The 26,755-nt window shown below is 36.6% G+C and overlaps 1 protein-coding gene and 1 long non-coding RNA gene across 3 annotated transcripts in view; both read left to right on the top strand.

The window, feature by feature from the left end:
• LOC113649470 overlaps positions 1–8,184 on the top strand; it is a 58,700-nt gene extending 50,516 nt beyond the window's left edge. Inside the window, exons 5-11 of the mRNA XM_047809897.1 lie at positions 4,982–5,073; positions 5,273–5,385; positions 5,682–5,756; positions 6,484–6,774; positions 6,876–7,169; positions 7,506–7,621; positions 7,970–8,184. Coding sequence (XP_047665853.1) covers positions 4,982–5,073; positions 5,273–5,385; positions 5,682–5,756; positions 6,484–6,774; positions 6,876–7,169; positions 7,506–7,621; positions 7,970–8,092 — 1,104 coding nt within the window. The 3' untranslated portion in view covers positions 8,093–8,184. The remainder of the gene's footprint in view (positions 1–4,981; positions 5,074–5,272; positions 5,386–5,681; positions 5,757–6,483; positions 6,775–6,875; positions 7,170–7,505; positions 7,622–7,969) is intronic.
• Positions 8,185–11,501: 3,317 nt separating this feature from the next.
• Positions 11,502–14,087, top strand: LOC125140722. Of its 2 annotated transcripts, none has more exons than XR_007139939.1 (3): positions 11,502–11,564; positions 13,667–13,773; positions 14,057–14,083. It is a non-coding gene; the product is annotated as an uncharacterized LOC125140722 (long non-coding RNA). The 2 variants fall into 2 exon arrangements; XR_007139938.1 differs by lacking the exon at positions 11,502–11,564 and adding an exon at positions 11,570–11,630 and having other exon boundaries at positions 14,057–14,087.
• The last annotated feature ends 12,668 nt before the right edge of the window (positions 14,088–26,755 follow it).

The raw sequence follows: 26,755 nt of genomic DNA, 5'->3' as shown, positions 1-26,755 counted from the left end.
GTGTAGTGTAAGTAGTGGAGAACATTTACAATATTTAGAAGATGCCCTTATCCATACAAACTGACATTAATCTCATTTATACAGCTGAAAAGTGTGCTGGGATTTGAACTAATGACATCCTGATCAGAAGTCCAATTACTTCACCAATGAAACTTGTTTTTGTTATTTATTTATACTTCCATTACATCTATCAGCATCAAATCTACCGACATTTGACTTTGTGCTTATACATACAGTATGAACAAAAACAATGTATTCATGAGTACAGAGAAATATCTACACAACACTTTAAAACAACAAATCTTTACAAAAATAATATTTTAAAATATTAATATTTTATTTTAAAGAGCCACTTAATTATCTTCAATTTATTTTACACTATTAATACCAGAAGAGTGAGATATGTTTGGTTACAGTGTTTTAAACAATCAGTTTCTCCCTCATTTTAGGTATAAACCACAACTGGGTTTCTTGTGATTTAGAGATTTTTCATCACCTAGACACACAAACTACACTCTTTCATTCTTCTAAACATCTTAAACTGAGGAATGAGATGAAATCTCTGTAGCTGGTGAGATTTATTTTTCTTTCTTTTCCTGTATTATCTTCTCAAATTATTCCTTCTCCAATGATTTATTTTTTTGGTTTACATGTTGTTGTATAAGAAGAGTTTTAGCTCCATTTATTGTTCTTGGTTTATGAGAGTACATTATTAAAGTTCTGGAACATATCTTGGGGTATTTTGTCGAGTGGGAGTACCATTGCTGCAGCACTTCCTGTGTTCAGGGTTCATGTGTCAGTCTCAGACTGTGAGTACTGTACACACTGAGGGTTAATGACCCTGTGGATGTACTGTGGCTCTCCCCTCGAGTAACTTGGGTAAGTTTATTCCTGATCTTTACAATGATATTTTATTACTGGTTACATGAAATAAGCTGATTGTAGTGTTTAACTGTGTTGTCTGCTGATGTTTAGTGTTTGGCTGAAGGCTACAGTTTGTCTGGTCAGAACAATGATGTCTCAAAGTGAAACTGTTTCAATTCTACATCACTTCATTTATTGGTTTTGTATAGAAATGTGGTCCTGTAAATATACAATACAGATATACATACAGACAAAAACACAAGACAATATTATTACAGACTGAGAGAGAGAGAGAGAGAGAGAGAGAGAGAGAGAGAGAGAGAGAGAGAGAGAGAGAGATTGTCATTACTTCATTAACACTTTTTTATTATACAAAATACTGATCCGTTGAGATAAATGTAACATCACAAACTCTGTCTAAACTACTTGTGTAAACTGGAATATGGACGTTAAAGCTGTTCATGAACCGACCACATGATCTTTGTTTCTGCGCACATTCCGCTGAAAGGTAAACAACTCTAGTGCGCATGCGTACTGCGTGACTTGAGATGAGTTTAATATAGCATGAACATCATTATATATAAATCGATTGTTCTTTAAATCATTCTGCAGAAGTTGACGGTAGACAGTCAGAAATAATATATACTTACAGTGTGATACGAGCACAAACAATGACACTAGCTCACTTTCCTGTACAAACTATTTACAACATACTGATCCGACCCACCTTCCTGTTACGTTACGTGCTCTTTACCTGTTTACCTGCTAACTCAGGTGGAACTGTCGGAAATTTTGGAGAGCCCCCCCTCCAAGTGGACATTTGCAAGGGGTGAATTATAGCCATATTAATAGTCAATAATAGATAATAGTCAATAATAGTCTTTCACACTTAATACTAAATAATTATACTTAATACTAATTAATAATACTTAATTATTAATACTTAATACTTAATTATACTTAATACTAATTAAGTAATCACACTTTAAACTTTGTATTTAAAACTATTTGAATTTGAATAATAAGAAACCCCCCCCCCCCCCCCCCCCCCCCCCCATTTCACCGAAAACAAGTCTGCCTTTTACCGAAAATCAAGTATGGCCTTTTGTTTTTTTCTGTTGCAGTACTTCTGCCTTATTATTGAAAGACATGCTGCGTTGTCAAAACTGTTGTTAAAATGTGCTCCAGAGAACTTCTTGTACGCTTCCCTGTCACGTATCACACAGAAGACATGTCTCGTGGACCAATCTCCCAATTTCCCTTTATACAAATACAATGAGTGAGTTTTTCTCTATCTTTTTCTATGTTTTGTCTGTATATGATTTCCACTGATCATACACCTATATACGTATACACATACATACACATGAATACGACAACCGTACACATACACATGAATACAAAAACCTATGTATGAGATATCCACCTATATTAATACCTACATTAATCACATCTCTACATATAAAATGATCAATGATGATACTCAATCACCTACAATCACCTATGGTATAGGAGTTCTGATTTAGTTTGATTTAGAATATGATTATGACATACGTTTATGATCATATGTTAGGATATGGGTTTTTGACTAAAATAACCTTCTGGTTCCGAATCAACTGGATCATATATTAGTGATGTTTGACTTGATTACGGTTTGATTAGTATAAGTGTACTGCACTATTACTAAGCTAATCTTTTGTATTTTATAAAATTGTTTAGCATATATGTGGAGGTCTGTTTATGCTGACTCCTTAAGTTTGCTAGTCTATGATCTCAGTCTGTCTTGTTTGTCCAGCCTGGGCCTGCACATGCATTTTTATTTTTAAGCCTTAGTTCCTCTGTTCTCTCCTAAAGCACAGGTTCCCTTTTTCTTGTTTTTCTCAAATTCTCAGAGTTCTGAGTACTGAGTTTTACAACTTCAATAAACCCAATAAACCACCTTATCTCTGTTAACACTGTCTCCAGGCATCTAACACACACACACACACACATATATATATATATATATATATATATATATATATATATATATATATATATATATATATATATATATATATATATATATGACATAGACACATACATACATACATTATATTATAATCATATAACTCATATAGCTCAACACCATTACAATATCTGGCCTACCCCCATATGTCCTACAACATCAATTGTAATAGTTCATATAATAAGAGCCCATATCAAGATTTTTTCCAACATACTCTTATGGAATAGTCCATCTGTCACAGAAAGGTGGGGGTAAGACTGGAAGAGTCCATGTTTAGAAAGGGGAGGGAGATAAAAGACTGGAGATTTCGTGATGTAGATATGAAATAGAGCTGAAAAGATATTTGTTGTGTTTCATTTTGTTTGATTTATAACATGGAAATAGAGATACACATAAATGTGACTGATGTTAATTATATTATTATAGAACAGTGTATTATAGAAATCTCTTACATATGATCTATATTACACATAACTGTTAATATTATATAGATGATGTAAATATTATTGTGTATAAGTATGATATGTAACTTACTGTTCCCATAGAGAGGGAAGTCATTGCCTCCTGATGCACTGATGATATTCCTCAGTTTCAGAAAGAAAAAGAACTGGATCTCATCGTGTGGTGGCTTTCTAGTCTTCTGTGTTTGATGTCCATCTGAAACCTGATACATCTGCATTAATACCATTCTGTTCCTCCTCCTCATCATCATCATAATCATCATCAGTCATGATCTCTCGTTCTCTCCTGCTGGTTCTGCTGGTTCTCGCCTGCCTTCAGTCCTTCATAACTGCCTACAGTAAGATAAAGTTAATCTCTTTAATATTTATTTATTTATTTATTTATTTATTTATTTATTTATTTATTTATTTATTTATGGATGTATTATTAATAATAATAATAATAATAATAATAATAATAATATTTATTATTATTATTATTATTATTATTATTATTATTATTATTATTATTATTATTATTATTATCAGTAGTAATATTAAACCCCAGGTTTATACTGATGCTGAATTTCCTAAAAAGCTGATGAGGTTTCTGTAAATAAGCAGCATTAATAAACCACTGTGTGTTTGTCACACTGTTACAGTAAAATACTGAGTGATGTGGTGGTGTGATGAAGCAGAGTTACTGTTACACTGTAAAGATGAGGATTGTTCTGTAACAGAACCTCCATAACTGTTTTATAACACAGGTTACAATATTCATTTATTAAAGAAGTATTTAATATGTTTCATCTGTTTATAGTTACATTTAATGTCGGTGAAACAAATTAGTTCCTGTGATTAACTATTCAATTATAAATAGCTCTTTCGGTCTCTCTTTTTAATATTCCTATTTAATAAAATAACAAAAACTCAATTAATGTTAAATAAACATCTCCCTAGAGAAAATCTCACCTTTTAACCAGTTAATGTGTCCCATCTGCTGTACACGTCCTTGTAAACAAGCTGTTACAATAGAAACAAATAAGTGCATTAATATAAACCTGCACTACAGTCAGAGCTGCTGTTACACTGTAAAGATGAGGATTGTTCTGTAACAGAACGTCCACAACTGTTTTATTCTCTTAAACTGAAAAAACTATTAATTTTTTATTAATTTTTCGTCTTAAAGAAATATGTTTTATAAATTTACAGTTACATTTAATGTCAGTAAAACAAGTTAGTTCCTGTTCTTAACTATACAATAATAAATAGTTTCTTTGGTATCTTTTTTTTATTCACTTCAATATAATAATGATACAAAACTCAATTAAGGTTAAATAAACATCGCCCTAAAGAAAATCTCACCTCTTAATCAGTTAATGTGTCCCATCTGCTGTACACGTCCTTGTAAACAAGCTGTTACTATAGAAACAAATAAGTGCATTAACATAAACCTGCACTACAGTCAGAGCTGCTGTTATAGAGAATTAATCAACATCTTCTGACCAATCAGAGTCCAGAACTCAACTGTGACATAATACAGTTTAATAGCTACAATAATCTGCATCTGATACTAGATATAAAAGTGTCTAATATTTTCTTATTGAACATTTAATCACAGAACTAAATGTAGAAATGTTTTCACACAGTTGGAAATACAGAAGATCAGTGCTGTTTCAGCTTTCTGACACGACCAATCCCTGTAAGAGTCATTACAGCGTATGCAGTAACAGATATTCGGTGTGCAAAACCTGGAGTCATGTAAGTGTTCAGTCCCTTGTTTATTTTTAATGAATAAATAAAGTTAATATTTCATGTCTATGAATTCTTTATATTGAATCTAACTTTTAAATCTTGTATATGAATCTAACTTTATATTATCTTGGAGGTTTGGGGCGTGTCAGAGTGTCTGATTTTTTTACAGTTTCACACTGATGTAAATCTTCTCTCTCCTCTACAGCTTTACTCTACAGGACGGTCGTCATGTGTGTGCAAATCCCCAAGACATGTGGGTGAAGCATCACATGAACAAACTGGACCAGCGTCTGTTTAACAGTCTGAACAAACCTGAAGGTGAGTGAATCTGTATCCATTAATAACAAAGTATTATTTATTTTGTACATACTTAATTCCTAACTTTTTTAAAATATTTTTTTCTTTCTTTATTTTACCATTATATACATAATGTAATATAATACAATAACATGCATGTTTCTTTTTTTTCTTTTTATAAAAATTAAGTTCTGCATATTTAAAGCAGGTTAAGGAGTTGTTTGTATGTTTTTCCATTCATTTAGAAGCCCTTATCCATGACAATGTATTTAATGTTGTACTCATAAAACATTGAGTCTTGAAGTTGTGATCTTTAGGAGGTCTTCCAGAGGGGCATTCAGAACTGCAACCTCCTCTGATTCACTCAGATAAGGATGAACCCAGCAGTACCAGTAGTTTTTTTTTTTTTTTTTTTTGCACAGGCCTGTGTAATGATCCAGTGGCCCAATTTTTTGTTAACAGTAAAAATTGCAAATTTTACCTCTTCTCAGTAGAAGAAACCATAAATAAGTAAGAATGCATGTTTTTTTTTATGTCATGGCCATGCAATGAATAAACATGGTTATAACGACAGTCAATGGGGAAAAACAGCCCTGATACGTAAATGAGGGAGAAATAATAAATCTAAAGCTACACAAAAACTAACAATGCATAAAAGCCAGTGTTATTAGTCATCTTTAACATTTCTTAAACTGTAATAAAAGGTTAAACAAAAATCGAGTTCACTTTTATATTAAAAATAAATAATTTTGTGTGTATTTTATGCAAATTTGTGACATAAATAATTAATTAGTAAATAAATATTCAGCAATTTTGATTAGAACTGAAGCTGTTTAACAGATTTGTGCAACAAAATAAAAAGTATGTATTTTTATATTAGTTTAGTTCATGAACATCACTGGTAGTGTTTTTAAAATGTCCACAAGGGTTAAGATCATTACCACCTTCATTTTATATTTATCTCAGTTTTATTCCACTTTTTGACTATTTTTATAAGAATCTTAACTTTATTGCATAAAAAGCATGTGTTTGTGACAAAATGTCCTAGATGATTTTAAAATATTATATGTACATGTATAGATTTAGATTTTATTCTGTTTATCTGCTTTTCTCTTTCAGTTCCTGCATCAGCTGTCACTACTGTAGAGGTGAAGATTAATCAGACTGCTGCTCTGCCCTGTAATCGGAGATGTTCTCATCAGGCCACATGGATCAATGACCAAAGTTATATAGTGGCTCGGTGTGATCAGACATCCTGCTGGTCAGAAGAAGGATTTAAAATCTCCCATAATCAGTATTTGAAGGGAGATCTGACCCTCATCATCACTGTAGCTGATGACAGTAAGAGGAACATATACACGTGTCAGTGTGATGGCAAAGACGTTAATTATTTTCATCTCCGCATCGAGTGTAAGTGTCTTTACTGCTCTATAGTTTATAAACTCTGATTTAGGTTTAATGTGTTATATTTACATCCAGTTAAAATACAGTCTGGTGTTTTTTCTCCTCAGCCTTCAATTCATCAGTTCAGGTGAATCCTGGTGAAGATCTACAGCTGAATTTACACTTAACAGACCAAGTGGAGGTGATCTTTAAACACAGAGATTCAGCAGATCCACATGGTGTACAGATCTGCAGTGTGTATAAAAGCTCACTAAACTGTACAGCTGAATTCACACAGAGAACATCACTCAATATCACACATCTTATACTGAGAGGAGTAAAGAGTACTGATGATGGAGTTTACAGTATCAGAGACACGATGAATAACAACATCCTTCATACTTACACAGTAACAGTAAGAGGTACGTATTCAGTGTGATTTGTGTCAGTGTGTAAAATTCAACAGTCTGATATTAGTCAGAAATCATCGTGAACATTCAGTTAATATAATAAAATAAAACTTAAAGTTGCTCTGAAACTCGACCATATGAGAACCTGTCATTAAATTCTACATTTTCTACACACAGGTTTGTTTACTAGTAAATACATTCCCCTGCAGATGATTTAAAAATAAATAAATGTTTAAAACTAACACTGTAAATGAGGCCCGGTGGGTGTGTTATTGGTGTTCAGTTAATCACACTCACTGGCACATAGTGTGTGTTAAATCACTAATAAACTGTGTGTGTGTTGTACAGATCAGAACAAAATAGTCCTGGTAGTGGTGGTGGTGGTGGTGGTGCTTCTGGTTGCTGTATTGATCGTGTTAATCCTGAACCTGAGGAAAAAATATCACAGTAACCGAAAAGATAATGTAAGTAACAGAGACATACAGCACTGTGACATCAGAGATCACATGACTGTGTTCTGTAATAAACTCCACATCACCCTGAATAAACATCACTCAGTTACTACATGGACACTTCCACAGAACAAATATAATGATCACCTACTGTATAATAACTAAATAAATGTCTTCAAGTCTCACACTGACAACTAAACCCTCTATAGGTTCTTTATAAATAAAGACTGAATTTATCTTCAATTTATCTTAGTTTTATTCATCAGCTTTTGAGGAGATTGAATTTACTGAAATTTAGTATTTACAGCTAATGATTAGGATTAATATATAATGTATATATACATATTATTTCTTCTACAGTATATTGTACAGAGGCCTGGGAATGGAGCAGGAGAACATCAGAGCTCTAATGGCACAACAAATATGAACCTAATGGTGAACCAAAGAATGTTAAGACAGAGTGAGAATGAAAGTGACGAGTAGTAACAGAGGGAAGAAACTTGCAACTACATATGTGGAACAATGAGAGATCAAAAATCAGATGGTTGCACAGGAATAAATGACATGTATCTGGATCAACAGCTTTCTCCGTCCCTTTGTGCTTCACAACAACTGAAGAATATGACCTGACTACAGAATCTGCTTCAATACTCACACCTAGACCTGACTACTGCAGCTTTTTTTTTGGAATCAGACCCTGGTTTAGATGTCCACACCTACACCCCACAACAGGCCTTCAAACTCATGGAATATAGTCTGTCCTTCTCTGGGATCTGCTCAGTCCTGGTTCCTCAGAAGTGGGATGTGTGTCCACTGTGGGAAAATAATTTTAAGTCATTGTTTTATTTCCTTTTAGTTCTAGCATATTTTTGTGGATCATGCTGAAGCCAAATCGAGTTACAATGCTAGTTAAATTCAAACTTTACATTAGTCTTGTGGTTCCTGTATCTCATCAATATGAAAGGAAAGGGCAAGGTAACTCAGGATATCATCTGTCCCTTGGTGACATTTGTCCCATTGTTTAAGGTGGCCAATTGATTCAAAGTCTGAGTCAAGAAGGAATGCCAAGCGTTAGAGGTGAACTCATTCCTATGATAATGAAGGTGTCTGAGAAAGACTGTTGTGTTAATTGGATTAAGGGCAGGTGAAATTCCAGGATCTGGTGTGGGGCTGTTACATCCTTTCATGCACCGGAGGGTTTTGTCTCTATCTGATGGGACTGCCCCCTATAATGTGTATATTTACAATTAATTACAACTTAGTTAGACTTGATGACTACAGCACCCGTGACAGTACACTCTGACTTGAAGACTCATGTTCATCGAGTGTCTACTCAATAATGAATACTGCACAAGGAAATCCAGTGCCTCTTTTCCACCGGAAAGAACCGGGTGCTGGTTCAGAGCTAGCACTGGTGCTGGTTCAAAGTTGGTTCCACTGGTGAACCTTCTAAAAACCGGTTTGCCTTTCCACCGGCTAGAGAGCCATCACAGCGCCGAGTGTGACGTCACTGTATACAGTATGTGTCACGTGTCCCAGCAACTTTAGCGCAGCAGCGGCGAACACAAACACAATGGCAGATGTTGCTTTACTGTTAATGCTCATGGCTTTGTGAACCTACATTGGCATCCAAACGCAGCGAATAAAACATGTACGTGCAGCTCCATGTAATCTGTATAAACGGAGGTTGTAATCGATAAAGTACATAACGTTATTTTATCATTATCACAGAAAATAGTTAGCCTTAGCATGTAGATACCTACTATCATGCGTGCTGATAATTGATCATACTGCGGTAAAGTAAAAGTGTATTAAACATTAGTATACTTAAGGTGCATTATCAAATGCGCTAACAGTAGCCCCGCCCACAGCCCCTGACGCAAGCAGTTCTTGAGTCTAGACCAGCAACGTTTTGGTGCTACTTAAGAACCATTTTTCCTGGTTCAGAGCCGGTGATTTGGCGGTCAAAACAGAAAGAACTGGTTCTAAAATTAGCTCTGGCTCCGCACCAGCACTCAAACTGCCTCGGGGGAAAAGGGGCACAAGTCTCCTAGTCTTCTCTGGAATAAGTTTACAACAACACTTTCCATGAACAGAACCTTTTTCACAAGTGAACCTCATCCAAGAACAGAATCTATTTAGAATTATCTGCACTGACAGTTATTATTTCCAGGTGCTATGTTTACTGACAGTCAGAAGAACTGTGGTGCAGTGATACTTCATTGTAAGGGGATGAGTGGAGCCAAACCACAGCAGCAACAAAAATAAATGCCCCTCCTCAGCATGACAGAGACACCAGACAACATGCCACATGTGGAGAACAAGCTGAAGGTCAACTCATACTACCAGATCACAGATATACACGTCTATGTAGGTCAGGGTATATTCTGGCAAACGGTTTCCCTATTGCGGTTCGCAATCGGCATAGTAAACTGTAGCACACGCCGTTTACCAACCCAAGATGGGTAATTCACAAAGCACAACGTTCCTTCCGTTTTCCCAGCGCGATACCATAGAAAGGAATTAAAAGTACGAGGCTCCAGGTGTAAGAGGCAGGGCAACAGTTACAAAATTTCAAACTTAAAGTTCATGCAAACAGATATTAATAGACAGGTTTCAGTCAAATATTTATGGTTCATTTAGCAAAATTCAGTTATAAACATGCATTTAGGAATCAAAATAATAAAAGATAGGCTACCACACCAAATATAATGTAAAAATGTAACTTAACCTGGAAATGTAACAATCAAGTTTTGGAGAAAAAACTGAAAATAATTATCCATTAGTTTTTTATTTATTTATTTTATTTAACCTTTATTTAACCAGGTAGAATTCACTGAAATTAAAATTCACAGGAGTGACCTGGCCAAGATGAGAAGCAGTACAAGTAATTCAATAACAGACTTACACAATACAAACAAAGTTTTTATAAGTTATATAGTTATTACGAGAAGGGTTGAAAGGTCCATGAAAGGTCATCCTATGCTTCTCAGTCTTTATTTGTGAATCAATTAAAAATCCAGTTAAGTATAAAGAATTCAACAAATAAGACAGTGGCAACAACCCCACCAAAGCATAACCTCCATTTTGTAATAACATTATGTATTATTTTATGTAATACAAGTCCATTAATATGGATTTTAACCTAGTTGTTTCCAAACGGATGGTCATCATGTCTCCCGAGGAGTTGCCAGATGGCACAGAGGGCAAGCCACACTTTTGACATTTTATGAACTACGCCTATAGAATTTATTGAATGTAATCATCAGAGAAAAAGACTACCGACCAACATAACTTATCAAATCATTGCATGAAGCATTCTTTTGTATTAGTTCATATTTATGGTTTGTAAGTTTGAAATTGTTTCGTGTCATTCATTTTCTGTGGAAGGGGACACAAACTAGGATGCACATTGCATACTGCCAGGGGGTCTCATGCTGATGCAGTTTTAGAACCACCTAATGTCTACCACATTCAGAAATAGTGATGGTGACCACTGATGTGGACATTCAGAATTCCATTGAAATCATCTACAGCTTAATCTTTTTTCTTACTGTACATTAGAGATGCTCGAATCATAAACGTCACTCGAATCGACAGCTTCGATATCATTTAATCCTTTTTTAATGAATGGTGTTTTAAATGAACGTTCAATTATTAATATATATATATGTAGTACAGACCAAAAGTTTGGACACACCTTCCAAAAGTTTGGACATACCACCTTTTCAACAGGACAATGACCCCAAACACACCTCCAGGCTGTGTAAGGGCTATTTGACCATGAAGGAGAGTGATGGGGTGCTGCGACAGATGACCTGGCCTCCACAGTCACAGGACCTGAACCCAATGGAGATGGTTTGGGGTGAGCTGGACCGCAGAGTGAAGGCAAAAGGGCCAACAAGTGCTAAGCATCTCTGGGAACACCTTCAAGACTGTTGGAAGACCATTTCAGGTGACGACCGCTTGAAGCTCATCAAGAGAATGCCAAGAGTGTGCAAAGCAGTAATCAAAGCAAAAGGTGGCTACTTTGAAGAACCTAGAATATGACATATTTTCAGTTGTTTCACACTTTTTTGTTATGTACGTATATAATTCCACACGTGTTAATTCATAGTTTTGATGCCTTCAGTGTGAATCTACAATTTTCATAGTCATGAAAATAAAGAAAACTCTTTGAATGAGAAGATGTGTCCAAACTTTTGGTCTGTACTGTAAGAGGAAAACCAGGATAGTGCAGAGCCTGATATGCCAAATTCCGCTAAGCGGGAAAGTAATACCTTATGACAGACAGTATCAAAGGCAGAGCTGAGGTCTAATAACAGAAGTATAGAGAGACTACCTGAGTCTCCAGTGAGTAAAAGATCATTAACAACCTTTACTAGCGCGGTCTCTGTGCTATGCTGTTGGCGGAAGCCAGATTGAAAAATATCGAAGGTTATTACCAGCTAAGAATGACTGCAGCTGAGAGGCCACAGCCTTTTCCAAAATCTTCAATACAAATGGCAGGTTGGAAATAGGGCGGCAGTTGGATAAGTCTGCCGGGTCCAGATTGTCTTTTTGAGTATAGGAGTAACAGCAGCAGTCTTAAGTGACACAGGTACAGTAGAGGAGATAAATGACATATTAATAAGGTGGGAAATCGCCAATGTACAGTCTTTTAGCAGGAAAGTAAGCGCAGGATCAAGAATAAATTATGAGGAGTTAGATTTTTGTATTAGCTCAGTGATTAATGAGGAATTGGTTAAGGCTAGGGTTGTCATACAATTATTAGATTGAGATTTCATATGCTCATCGGTAGTTGGTTCCTCACCAAATGTCGCATACAGAGTATCTAGCTTACCGTGGAAATGGTTCAGGAAAAAGCAGCACATAACCATGGATTCAGAGTCACTAAGGTTGTGCTTTGGTGCTGGAATCAGTTTATTAATTGTGCTAAATAACATTTTGGGCTTATTGCTTGCTTTGTTAATGATGCTGCAGATATGGGAAGAGCGGGCTGTATTTAAGGCCAATTTATATTGCTGAAGACATTCAGCAAATATAAGAAAATGTCCAGTTGAACCAGTTTTCCTGAAGAGACGTTCATGTTGTCTACATTTTACCTTCAAACCTCGAAGCTCAGGACAGACCTAATCTTAGTTGGGTCAAACTCATCCAACAATTTCTCAACAGAACAGCAATACTTGTCATAAATCATAGATGGGCAAGTTAAATTTAGCACATCAGAAAGAATAGAGGAAGCAAGCTAGTGTCAACAGTATTTAAATGACGATAATGTATGGTTAGAATTTAGATGTGGTTGACTGGACAGATAAATGTAAAATCAAAGGAAATGAGTCTATGGTCAGAAAGAGGCGTAGCTAAACTGTCAACAGAGATATTATTTAGACCAGATGTACAAACAAGATCAAGCGTGTGACCATGAGTATGAGTTGGAAAATTAACATAATATATATATTATCAGATCCCCACATATATATGTGGGGATCTGATATATTTTTATATAGGTTTAATTTATTGGACATATTGTTTTTGGTTTTTAACTAATGACTAATGTGGATAGAAACCAAAATGATGATTGGACGACAAAAAAAAAAAAAAAAAAATGAAGAAGTTATATTATATAAAGACGTGCCAAATACCATTACTAGTCTGCGAAAAAAAAGCCAAAAAAATGTAAATGAATCATGTTCACAGCTAAAGAGCTGTTGCTGTAGAGCAAGACTTAAATTTGACTTAAATTGGTTCTTTTGTCAAGTCTAGTTCTTTTTATTTCTTTTTATTCCGTCTTGTCTAAGGTAAAATCAGTTCTTTTAAAACTTTCAGAGTGATTCATAAATTTGTAAAATTGTAAACTTGTACTTAAAAGACAAAATATGAAAATTATTTATGAAATTAGTCTCTAATTTACAAAAAGGACTGCAAATAAAACTGGACTCATTTGATGACAGGAGTTTCACAATAATCTGCATCTGATACTAGATGTAAAAGTGTCTAATATTTTCTTATTGAACATTTAATCACAGAACTAAATGTAGAAATGTTTTCACACAGCTGTAGATGGACCAGATCAGTGCTGTACCAAGTTTCTGAAAGAACAAATCCCTGTAAGCTTCATAACAACATATAAAGTAACTTCATTGTACAAAACCTGGAGTCATGTAAGTGTTCAGTCTCTTGTTTATTTTTAATGAATAATAAAAGTTAGTAATTTCATATCTATTAATTCTTTATGTTTATGTGTAATAGAACTGTAGTACTGAATAGTACTGAATCTAACTTATAAATCTTATATATGAATAGAATAGTACTGAATCTAACTTATAAATCTTATATATGAATCTAACTTTATATTATCTTGGAGGTTTGGGGTGTGTCAGAGTGTCTGATTTTCTGATTTTATTACAGTTTCACACTGATGTAAATCTTCTCTCTCCTCTACAGCTTTACTATACAGGACGGTCGTCATATGTGTGCAGATCCCCAAGTCATGTGGGTGAAGAATGACATGAACAGAATTGACCAGCGTTTAACAGCCTGAACAAAAGTACAGAGATTTTAAATCCTTTCTCCTTTGATAAGTAATGAATAATTATTTCACAAAATGTACTTAAAATAAAAAAGTCAGACAAACTTAAATATAGTCTGATTTATTCTACAGACTGTTAACATGAATTCATTTACTTTTTATTTACATTTCTCTGCTATAAAAGAAAATCATGTTGGTTGCATTCAAACCTATTAAAACGTACCATGTTTGTATATTTTCTTCTTCTTCTTTCGGCTTTTCCCTTCAGGGGTCGCCACAGCGAATCATCTCTCACCACCTATCCCTATCTTCTGCATCCTGAACACTTGCACCCACTAGCTTCATATCCTCATTAATTACATCCATATACCTCCTCTTTGGCCTACATCTTTGCCTCCTGCCTGGCAGCTCCATGTCCAACATTCTCCTACCAATATACTCACTTACCCTCCTCTGAACATGTCCAAACCATCTTAATCTGGCCTCCCTAACTTTGTCCTCCAAACGTCCAACATGGGCTGTCCCTCAGATGTACTGTTTCTTAATCCTGTCCAATCTTGTCACTCCCAAAGAGAATCTCAACATCTTCAGCTCGGCTACCTCTAGCTCTGACTCGTGTCTCTTCTTCAGTGACACTTTCTCTAAACCATACAGCATGGCTGGTCTCACCACTGCCCTGTACGCCTTCCCCTTGATTCTTGCTGATATGTTCCTATCACACAGAACTCCTTCTTTCCCACTCTCTCCATTACTCTGAACTGTTGACCCCAAGTACTTAAACTCCTGTACCTTCTTCACCTCTTCACCCTGTAACCTTACTGTTCCACTTCCCCCCCTTTCATTCACACACATGTACTCAGTCTTACTACGACTAACTTTCATTCCTCTTCTCTCAAGCACAAACCTCCACCTCGCCAGGTTGTCCTCCACCTGCTCCCTGCTCTCACTACAGATCACAATGTCATCTTCAAACATCATCGTCCAAGGAGACTCCTGTCTGACCTCCTCTGACAACTGGTGCATCACTATAGCAAACAGGAAGGGGCTCAGAGCCGATCCCTGATGCAGTCCTACCTCCACTTTGAACTCCTCTGTCTGACCTACAGCACACCTCACCACTGTCCTGCACCTCTCATACATGTGCTGCACCACCCTAACATACTTCTCTGCTACTCCTAACATTCCTCATACAGTACCACAGCTCTTCTCTTGGCACCCTGTCATACGCTTTCTCCAAGTCTACAAACACACAGTGCAACTCCCTCTGACCATCCCTATACTTCTCCATCAACATTCTCAGAGCGAAAATTTCATCTGTTGTGCTCTTTCTGGGCATGTATATACCAATATTATTATATTAATATATGTAACATATAGCTGATCGTTTTGTTTGTGTAATTATTTGGTTTTTTCTTCCCTCCCCTGTATATCTTTTCGTTCTGCTTTAAAATTGTGTTGATTTGTTTCTGTCTTCATGCGGATGTACATCATATCTTTTATTATTTCTCTCTTACTAGTGATTCGATTTGTCACAAAATAGTAGAAGAGTGAAGGTCAATAAATAATCAGTGTATTATGAGACATGTTTGTGGTTCATGCACACAGTGGTCAGTTTGTTATAGCTGCATTATAACAATCCTCAAAGTACAGCCTCATCTGTCCCATCTGCCTCGGCCCTCGCAAACATATTTAACATAAATTATAACTGGTTTCCTAGTATACAACACACATTTACTGTTTCTCTACAAATAAGTGCTAAGATGTATTTATGCTTTATGACATTTTATGACATTTACAACAAAAAGCGAAAATGAGCTCAACATATGGGAGTCAGAAGGGTGACTATAAACTTACAAAGTACATTTGATTCTTTTGGCTACCAAATGAGTCACTGCAATTTTTCCTTTGTCCGTTCTAAGTAAAAGTGGCAATGAATCATTTGAAAGAGTCGACACTTATTAGTGAGATTCATGAGCCAAATATACTGACTATAATGAAACTCAGTGATGACTCAATGAAAAGAGATGAAATTCCCATCGTGTGTGTGTGTGTGTGTGCGCATACGAGTGTGTGTGTCTGTGTGTGTGTGTGTGTGTGTGTGTGTGTGTGTGTGTGTGTGTGTGTGTGTGCGTGTGTGTGTGCATGTGCATGTGTATGTGTGTATGTATGTATGTGTGTGTCTGTGTGTGTGTCTGTGTGTGTGTGTGCGTGTGTGTGTGCATGTGCATGTGTATGTGTGTATGTATGTATGTATGTGTCTGAGTGTGTGTGTGTGTGCGCGCGCACACGAGTGTGTGTGTGTGTGTGTGTGTGTTTACTAGCTTCCTGGACAGCAGTGCCCTCAAGTTGTGGTTCCATGCACAATAAGTGTTAATAAATGATAAGTCCCTTTATGTGTGCTTTCTCTTTAGACACAACTGCATTAAAATGTATATAAATATTGGACCACTATCCAGGTGTTAATACTGTGTCTAATAATGTGATGCATATAGAACAGAGTTTTGGAAAGTACACAATTCTTAGGGAGAGCAGCGTCCATAGGTGAATTCAATTCAATTCAATTCAATTCAATTCAATTCAATTCAATTCAATTCAATTCAAGTTTATTTGTATAGCACTTTGTACAATAGACATTGTCTCAAAGCAGCTTTACAGAACATAAACATAGAGCAGAAGGTAAACATAATTAATGATAAAGGAATTAACGAATAATAAAAGAAATAAGAATTAACAGAATAAAAATTCTAGATTATTATTAGATGTATATGAAGCAAAGGAAAACCCACCACAGCCTCGAGTACATTATACCATTGTATATTGGTTAAACTCACATGAAGGAACCAGAAAGATAGCACAGTATACAATAAGCATGTATCAATTAGAAATATATATATATATATATATATATATATATATATATATATATATATATATATATATATAAATAAATGAAAACCCCCAGATGTATCCGAACCTTAAATGTGAGGTGTTAACTCAGTGTTTCAATGAACCTCATTATATGACTCTAATTTATTGCTATTTCTAGATGTATACAATGATAACTATATAAACCATATAACTAAATATATGTACAGTAAGGGAAAAGTTATCTGGTCCCATTTGCCCACTGACTAAGAAATGATCAGTCTATAATTTTAAGGGTTTATTTTAACAGTGAGAGACAGAATAACAAAATAAAATTCAGGAAAAATCATTTCAAAAAAGTTATAAATTGATTTGAATTTTAATGAGTGAAATAAGTATTTGAAGTTATCCTGTCCCCTTGGCAGAAAAACACCCCTACGCAAAGTTTTTCCACCTCTATATTTGAAGGTGGGGATGATGTTCTTGGGTTGAAAGGCTGCATTCCTGCTGATGTCTAAGAGCTCGATTTTGGTCTAATCATCGGTCTCATCTGACCACAACACTTTTCCTCTCAACCCAGTTTTCCTCTGAATCATTCAGATATTTATTGGCAAACTTCAGACAGTTCTGTACATGTGCATTCTTGAGCAGTGGGACCTTGCGAGCACTGCAGGATTTCACTCCTTCACAGCATAGTGGGTTACCAACCGTTGTCTTGGTGAATATGATGTTCACTTGAGATCATTGACAAGATCCTTCTGTGTATTTTTGGGAGTTGATTCCTCACCGTTCTCATTATCATAGAAACTCTATAAAGTGAGATCTTGAATGGAGCCCCAGACCGAGGGAGAATGACAGTTATTTTGTGTTTCTTCAAACTGTTGTCATTTTCTCTCCAAGCTGCTTGGCGATGGTCTTAAAGCCCATTCCAGCCTTGTGTAGGTCTACAATCTTGTCCCTGACATCCTTGGACAGCTCTTTGGTCTTGGCCTTGCTGGAGAGTTTGGAAAATGAATGATTACAGGTGTCTTTTATACAGGTAACAAGTTGAGATTTGAAGAACTTCCTTCTATGGTTTATACAAGCATCCTTGTATGGTGTTCTCATTTTTGTTACTCAGCCAGTGTTCGTCGGTCTGGTGGACCCACTGCTTTTTTGGGTTTTTAATTCAGCACAATCAAAAATTTTATGCTAAAATACTCTACAAATGTTTACTTCATCTCATTTACAAGCAATATAAACTGCATATATGGTTAATATTTGCCTTTTACCTTTATTACATCACATTTTTTAATTATAGTGCTACTCTTTTTTTTTTTTTTTTTTTTTAATAAAATGCAATAAAAAAAAATCAAATTTAATCAAGTTATGAGTGGAAAGAAATCAACAAAATTACCAGGAAGCAAAGTTTTTCAAAACTGTTTATGTTTACTTATTTGAACTTTATTAGAAATGTAACTCATTCAGGTCTAATCATGTCAGTCTAGAAACATCCGCCCCATTGAACACATTGCCTTTTCATACCAGCCTATATAACACATGAGGGGTAGAGTTTTACTGTGTGTGTTATATATGTATTTCTTGCACTTGATGCATGAATATTGTGTTTTTCTCTCCATCTTGGGTCCACACACTTCGCAGCGCTTCTTTTTGTTGCTGCTGGACGCAACCTAGAATGATGAAAAGATCAGGAAATTATTTTACTAGCACCTCTCCCTCTCGCAAGGCATGAGTGACAGACATATGCAACAGCATCACACACTCACTTCAGGTTTTTCAGATGGTGTTTCTGTAGGTCGGGTAAATGGGGCAACAGCATTCTACTGCTGAATCCTCCTCATGATGGACGAACAGGCTGGGGTTCTTGGAACATGTTGTAGTCTCTGGATTTGAGGTCTCACCAGTGCCTTTCCCAGTCCCTCGTCTCCTCTGGAGCTTCTCTCTGTTCCACTCTGGATTCAGTGTGATCCAGATACCAAAGGCATTGTATGCTGATATGTCCAATATGTCAAAGAACATCAGCAGTGGCCAGCGTAGAGTCCTCACCAGCTTGTCCATGTTGCCCACCCCTCCTTTTGTGACATAATAATCCATAATGATCTCTGGTTTTTGATGCTCCTGGCCACAGATTCTCCCATCCCTTTGCAGTGTAATAAGGGAATAATGGGAGTAGGGAAAGAGCATCCCACTTGACACAGGTTTTACGGCAGATGCTCCCCCCAAAAAACATTATTCCATTATTACTCACCTCCTCTGTCTTTGGCCCTTCCGAGTGAACGGACACAGATTGTAGACAGGTTTGATACAGATGTCCCCTGAGGACTGGGAGGGACGTTTCCTTCGATAGAATTACTTGTACTACCAGTTAAATGGCCATGAGCAGGCTGGCTGAGGCCCACTGCATTTGGCCTTCCTCTGTGAAATAACGAATACATTTCTTCATCCATCAGAATCAGATTGTTTTAGTGACAGAAGCTCCACAGTGTAAAAGTATGACATTGACAAGGCAAGAACACATATATAATATAGACAAATGTACAAGTGTAAAATGTGCAATTGAAATATAAATAAGTATGTGTAAAGTTTAGGTAAATAATGTGATGTTAAATAGTGTTGTATGTTCCATGTATGTCAAGTGTTCATCAGATAGATTGCCTGAGGGAAGAAACTGTTTCTGTGTCTGGTCGTTCTGGTGCTCAGGGCTCTGTAGCGTCGACCAGATGGCAACAGTTCAATACGTGTCACGTGTCCCAGAAACGTTAGCGCAGCAGCGGCAAACACAAACACAACAACAATGGCGGATGTTGCTTTACTGTTAATGCTCATGGCTTTGCGAACCTACATTGGCATCCAAACGCGGCGAATAAAACGTGTACGTGCGGCTCCGTGTAATCTGTATAAGTAGGTTGTAATCGATAAAGTACATAACGTTATTTTATCGTTAACACAGAAAAAAATTTAGCCTTAGCATGTAGCTAACTACTATCATGTGTGCTGATAATGTATCATATCGCGGTAAAGTAAAAGTGTATTAAACATTAGTATACTCAAGGTACATTATCAAATGCGCTAACAGTAGCCCTGTCCCCAGCTCCTGACGCAAGCGGTTCTTAAGTCTAGACCAGCAACGTTTTGGTGCTACTTAAGAACCACTTTTCCTGGTTCGGAGTCGTGCTTTGGCGGTCGAAACAGAAAGAACTGTTTCTAAATTAGGCTCTGGCTCCGAACCAGCACTCGAACTGCCTCGGTGGAAAAGGGGCATATGCTGTCCATGATGGTGAGTGGGGGGAGAGCAGGGGGTTTCTCCTGAAGTCCACGATCATCTCCACTGTTTTGAGCGTGTTCAGCTACAGGTTGTTAAGACTGCACCAGACAGCCAGCCGTTCAACCTCCAGTCTGTAAACAAACTCGTTACCGTCCTGGATGAGGCCGAACAGTGAGAAGAGCAGTGGGAACAGTACACAACCCTGAGGGGCGCCAGAGCTGATGGTGCAGGTGCTGGATTTAAGTTTTCCCAGTCGCACTAGCTGCTGCCTGTCTGTCAGAAAGTTGGTGATCCACTGACAGGCAGAGGAGGGCACAGAGAGCTGGGTTGATTTGGGCTGGAGGAGTGATGGGAGGATGGTGTTAAAGGCAGAGCTGAAGTCCACAAACAGGATCCTCCCTGGTCTGTCCAGATGCTGCAGAACATAATGCAGTACCATATTGACTTTTTGACATATTGACATACTGTAGGCAAACTGCAGAGGGTCCAGTAAGAGTCCAGTAATGTCCTTCAGATAAGCCAAAACCAGTCTTTCAAATGATTTCATGACCACAGACATTAGAGCCACAGGTCTGTAGTCACTAAGTCTGGTAATTTTTGATTTCTTTGGAATGGGGATGATGGTGGAGCTTTTGAAGAATGAGGGGAAGGTGTTGTGTAGTTGGTGATGGCTTTCAGACATTTCCACACTGAAGCTGAGTCATTAGAGGAAAATTGAGTCCGAATCTTTTCATAATAATTCCTGATGAAGCAGAGTTACTGTTACACTGTAAAGATGAGGATTGTTCTGTAACAGAACGTCTACAAGTGTTTTATAACACAGGTTACAATATTTATTTATTAATAGAAGAATTAATATGAGTCCAGAACTGCAATTGCTAACATTTGAATAAATTGTGAATGATTGAATGAATAAATCACATGGGCCAATATTTTATTCAATATAGAACATAGATAACATAACAAATGTTGAACAGAGAAAGTTTAGACTTTTATCCACTAAATGAGCTCATTTCAAATTTTAAGCATACTACATGTCACAAAGTAGAGATAAATGGCTGAAAAAGCAAGACATTTTGCAAAGATTCTGCTGGGAGAACATCCAGCAACTAATGATGTTATAATTAATACCAGGTCAGTGACATGATTAGCTATAAAAGGGATGTGTTAAAGAGTCTCTTAGAAGTAAAGATAGGCAGAGACTCTATCTGTGAAAGAGTGTGTAAAACGATTGTGGAATACTTTAAAAACAATGTTCCTCAACATCAAATTGCAAAGGCTTTGTAAATCTCATCTATAGTACAGAACATCATCAAAAGATTCAGAGAAACTGAAGAAATCTCTGTGTGAGGGACAAGGCTTAAGACCTTTCTTGGATGTTTATGGTCTTCGGTCCCTCAGATGACACTGAATCACTCATCGGCATGATTGTGTCAATGACATCACTACATGGACTCAGGACCACTTTCGGACTTCCCTCTGCAGATGCCACCTTAAGCTGTAACATGCACAAAGGAAGCCGTACAGTATGTGAACATGGTCCAGAAGCACCGTCATATCCTGTGGGTCGAGGCACATTGAAAATGGACTGTTTCAAAGTGGAAAAGTGAAAAGACGTCTACAGTATTTCCGGGAAGGCCTTGTGTAGTTCAGCAGGACAATGAAAACCACATACTGCAGCTATTACAACAGCATGACTTCATCGTAGAAGAATCCAGCTGCTGAATCGGCTGCCTGCATTCCACATCTTTCACCTACAGAGAACATTTGGTGCATCATTAAACGAAAAATACATCAAAGATGACCACAAACTCTTCAGGAGCTGGAAACCTATATCAGAGAAGAATGGGACCAAATTCCAACACCAAAACACCAGATAACCTCGATGTCCAGATGTCTTCAAACTGTTCTGAAAAGAAGAGGAGATGCTACACCACAAACATGACGCCGTCCCAACTACTCTGAGACCTGTAGCAGGCAATAAATTTGAAATGAGCTTATGTAGTTGAAAAAGATTTCTCAGTACAAACATTTTTTATGTTATATATGTTCTATTGTGAATACAACATTGGCTCAAGTGATATAAAAATCTTTTAGTTTTCATTTTATTCAAATTTAAAAAAATGTCCAAACTGTTTCGGAATTCAGGTTGTGTATGACCTGTTAATGTTATGATCTTTTATTATTTCTTGTTTATATAAACATGGATATATGGTATATATAATGGTGTAGTGTTATTACAGCATTGCTGATAGTGATACATAATGTTTGTATAGCATTGGTGGTGATTTTTAGATATTTAGGTCTGTTTCTGTCTTTATAAAGTTACATTTTAACATTGTAATAAAAACAGATTTAATATTTTGATTTTTCATAATTTTTTTTTGATTCAATGAATTTTAAAACACTTTTTGCTTACAAAATGAATGAAGATAGCAAAATAGTAGCTGAAATCTCTGTGCTCAAATCTCATGGTAACAGATTTCTCATTTCTTTAATGTTCATCATGTTTCTGAGCTCGGTCTGTTTGATATAGTAATAATGAAAAAGAAATGCAGCAGGAAATATAAAAACATGACCTTATCTACTTCCTGTTCACCAATCAGCTCTTCCTCTGTAGTTTCCATTCTCATGAACAAAGACAGGATTTTTCTACTTTGGGGTTTTTAGGTTTACCAGTTGGGGCTAATCATTTTAACGTGACGACACTTGGCAGAGATTTATAAAACTAACATTTTTTGAAGATTATGGTAGCCTGTTAAATAATGCTAATGGAGTGTGTATAGTGGAAGAGTGTGGAATGGTATTGTGCACATAAAAACTTTCTAGAATGAGGTCAATGTTTACATGTCTGTAAAGTGCCAACAAATATAATGGGATTCATCCAAAAGAATATTTACTTTACAATTTCAGTCTTTCTTTTGCATCTAAACACTAATGATTAACACCACAGTATAATCTATACATGTAAATTGAAATGAAATGAAATAGAATACAAAGTCAACAGAGTGCTCTTTAGCTGTAGAATTTTACATGGTCTCTGAAAAATATTACATATAGGAATGTCCAAAAGAATAACAAAATCATGAAGTCTGTGTGTCTCACTTTTAAAAAAGAAAGAAAATTGTGTAAGACAGACTTCACTATGAATTGAAAATGTGTCCATTCGTAATCAAAATTAAAATGGAATGTTCACTGAGGCAGTTGTGTCTGAAGTTCTGTGTGCACACACGCCAATTTGCTGGCTCGGATAGGACATATGACGAAGGGATAATGTGCCACCAAGTTCATATAAAGAATATGTGTCCTGGTGTAGTTTCTTTTTGAGGAAACTCGACGCTGCATCATGGCTGAGGCTATGGGAATGTCAATACCCGTGCTGCCACCCGCCGGTGTTGTTCAAATCAATGGCAGCCACATTTCTGATGGGAATCTCCCATATAGTGCCATCTAGGAGGAAGACTACTGTAGGTCCATGAACCAAACTCTATCAGGCCAACAAGGAGCCACTGGAAGAAAGTGGACTCGATCATAGCACCCTCTAGCTGGGATCAGGTGAAAAAGGGAATACCAAAGCTGATGGTGCGTTGACTATTTGGATGCATACAGATCCACGTATGCTAAAAAATATGCAAATAAACTCCAGCACCTGCAGGTAAAGACAGCACTCCGGGGGCCTCAGCACCTGCCTCAACAGGAAGTCTGCCTCCCAATTTACGTGCTATGGTATGATAATTGCTCTCAGAAAAAAAAAGAAACCTAATCTCTGTCCAGAGCAGAATCTGCTGTGCCAAACTGTTTGTTTACATCCATACCAGACTCCTTTCTATCAGAGTCAGCAGTCACTTTTTCAGCAGTTTGTGCTGCAGTAGATCTTACAATAGACCTGATGGCTAGACTTCATTCTAAGCAGCTTTCACATATTAAACCATGATATAATTGACTTCCAATCCACCCATGACACATCTTCATGTTTAGTTTCATTATTAAGCCTTTTTAATAAAAAAATATATATTTTACTTTTTCATATTGTGTGAATAATGTAATAGTTAAAATGTATCATTTTTATTCATTTTAAATGTTACCAAATGTAATAATTTAAAATAATGCATTTTGATACGGGCCGCCGTGCCGTGCATGGCACGGAAGTCAAAGTGACCACTAGGGGATGACCCAGAAACAAGCTTCATTTCATCTTTAAAGCATCAAATCCTCTAAAAACACGAAAAAACCTATTTACCTAGTAAAGTTTATACTCTCAATATTTTTTTAAGCCCCCACACAAAGCATAATATGATTCACAGCCTTCATACTATTAGAAAAAAAATTTGGACAAAACTGACCTAGATGGCGCTAGACCGGTTTTTCCCTTACCTTTAGACGCGTCCCTTTCTTCACTGGGGTAATATATTCCAAAACAAATATTCCACAAAAATCCACACAGGTCCAAGGAACTGGAATCTGTAAACCTTTTAATCCAAAATGCTTTGGTCGTGCCGCAAATATTCCGTTACTGTTCTGAAAACTGGAAACAGAAGTGCACCATCATCTGGTTTTGCCACTCTAACTTCTCATTGGGGTATTCAAAAATTCTAAGTTTACGTCATATTTATAGCCCAGGGCCGAACGAATCAAACAAGCCCTCACTTGAGCCAATCGGCGCTTGTATTGCAGAGATAGACGGCATTTTTGTCATCATTTTTGGGAACCCGCCTTTGACTGACAATTACTCCTTCCAATAGCAATGAAATGGGCCGGGACTTCTATAGCTCTTTAGCCAATAAGCAGACGATTCCAACGATATGCGGCAACCCCCCTCTCTGCTCCCTGGTTCTGCGTGAACAAGCTGCGCAGAAGAATTCTTGCGTAATCCCTGACCTTTTGTCCCTCTCACAGCTCAGGGTGTCAAGTTACAGGCCTGTTTTCACACCAGAGTGATAGACAGAGAGTCTCTGCTTGTTTTAGTCCTTTTAAACTGAGCATGCAGTCTTTTAATTCAAAGTTATACAGTAAACAAGTACACTAAAACGCTGCACCAGACGCCCATGTCCGTAGAAAAATATTTTTATTGAAGCCATTTTTGGGTCTTTTGACTTGAAATTTTTTTGGTGAAAGCCAAGACATGTGGCTATGACCCTCAGTTGTTATTTGGTCCCTAACATGTTCCAGAAAAATAAGATTAATCAGTTTATCAGGTAAACAACCCCGGGCGGAAATGAAAACTTTCCATTCTAGCCTCTGTAACTTTGTGCCAGTAAGGCCTAGAATCAATCTGAATCTAGTTTCTGAAACTAGAGAATCTGAATATTTAACACTTTGTAACCAAACACATCTCACACAACTCTATTAAAAGTAAAATTTTATGAGTGCAGCTTTCAGATTTCAGATCAGAGCACACATCATCCACGATAAAGAGAGATAAAATATATGTTTAAAAATGCATTATTTTAAATTATTACATTGGGTAATATACATATAGAATATTAAATTGGGGGCACGGTGGCTTAATGGTTAGCGCGTTCTCCTCACACCTCCAGGGTCGGGGTTTGATTCCCACCTCCACCTTGTGTGTTACTATAGTTCTCCTGGCTACAATATTCCACAACATTGATTCTTTATTCTGTGGAACTGTACAGAAGTGATGGAGCACTGTTCTGCTCTCATGTAACAGTTGTGATTGTGTTAGTATTCACCCCGTTACTGTGAAACATTACAGTCTCTAATTTAAGATCCAGTTACATAAAGTCCCTTTAATTTCTTCAGTCTCATAAAGGTCTGTGTGAACAACACAAATTATGGTGACATCAGTTACCTTTTAAAGTTCAACCGTGTGTATGTAGTGATTACATCATTTTTACTAATGATATAAAATAAGCATCAAATAAATAAACAAATGAGCAAACTCTAATGCTATGCTGCATTTGAAAGAAAAAAAAAAACATGGGAAAGTCCCTCTAAAAAAATATTTTGCTTGGCATATTTGAATAAATTCCAGACTATTAGCCAGCATTCATTCACACACTGTGGACTCATGTCTGAGGGTCATACACATGGGGGCCAAAAGCATTTTGAAGGCTGAGCTGTTCTCTCTAAACAACAGCGTCACATAGTTACACTTGTTGCTATCAGTGAGGGTGAGGGAGTTGTAAAGGACATGAGAGATGCCACCATTTCTAGACCTATTGAGTTAATTGGTAAACAGGAGTGAGTTGTGGTGTCAGGGGTGGAGGAACAGATGGATTTATTCATAAGACTCTCAAAGACCTTCTTGAGTAGTGATGTAAGGTCTATTAAATGATTCAGACTAATTAAATCCACAAGAGTTAAATTTAGTAAACAGGTTAAATTACAGCCTTTACAGGCCTTTATGTGAGGGTTGTTATAGTCTTGGAATTAAGAATTTTAATTTAGAAGCTTTAAAGCTTTAGAATTTTTAAATGTAATGTAGATTAAAACATATCAAAACATTCAGCACAATGAGGGA

Source organism: Tachysurus fulvidraco, chromosome 1 (assembly GCF_022655615.1).
Source record: "Tachysurus fulvidraco isolate hzauxx_2018 chromosome 1, HZAU_PFXX_2.0, whole genome shotgun sequence".
NCBI lineage: Eukaryota > Metazoa > Chordata > Actinopteri > Siluriformes > Bagridae > Tachysurus > Tachysurus fulvidraco.
This window is presented reverse-complemented; position numbering and strand designations above follow the sequence as displayed.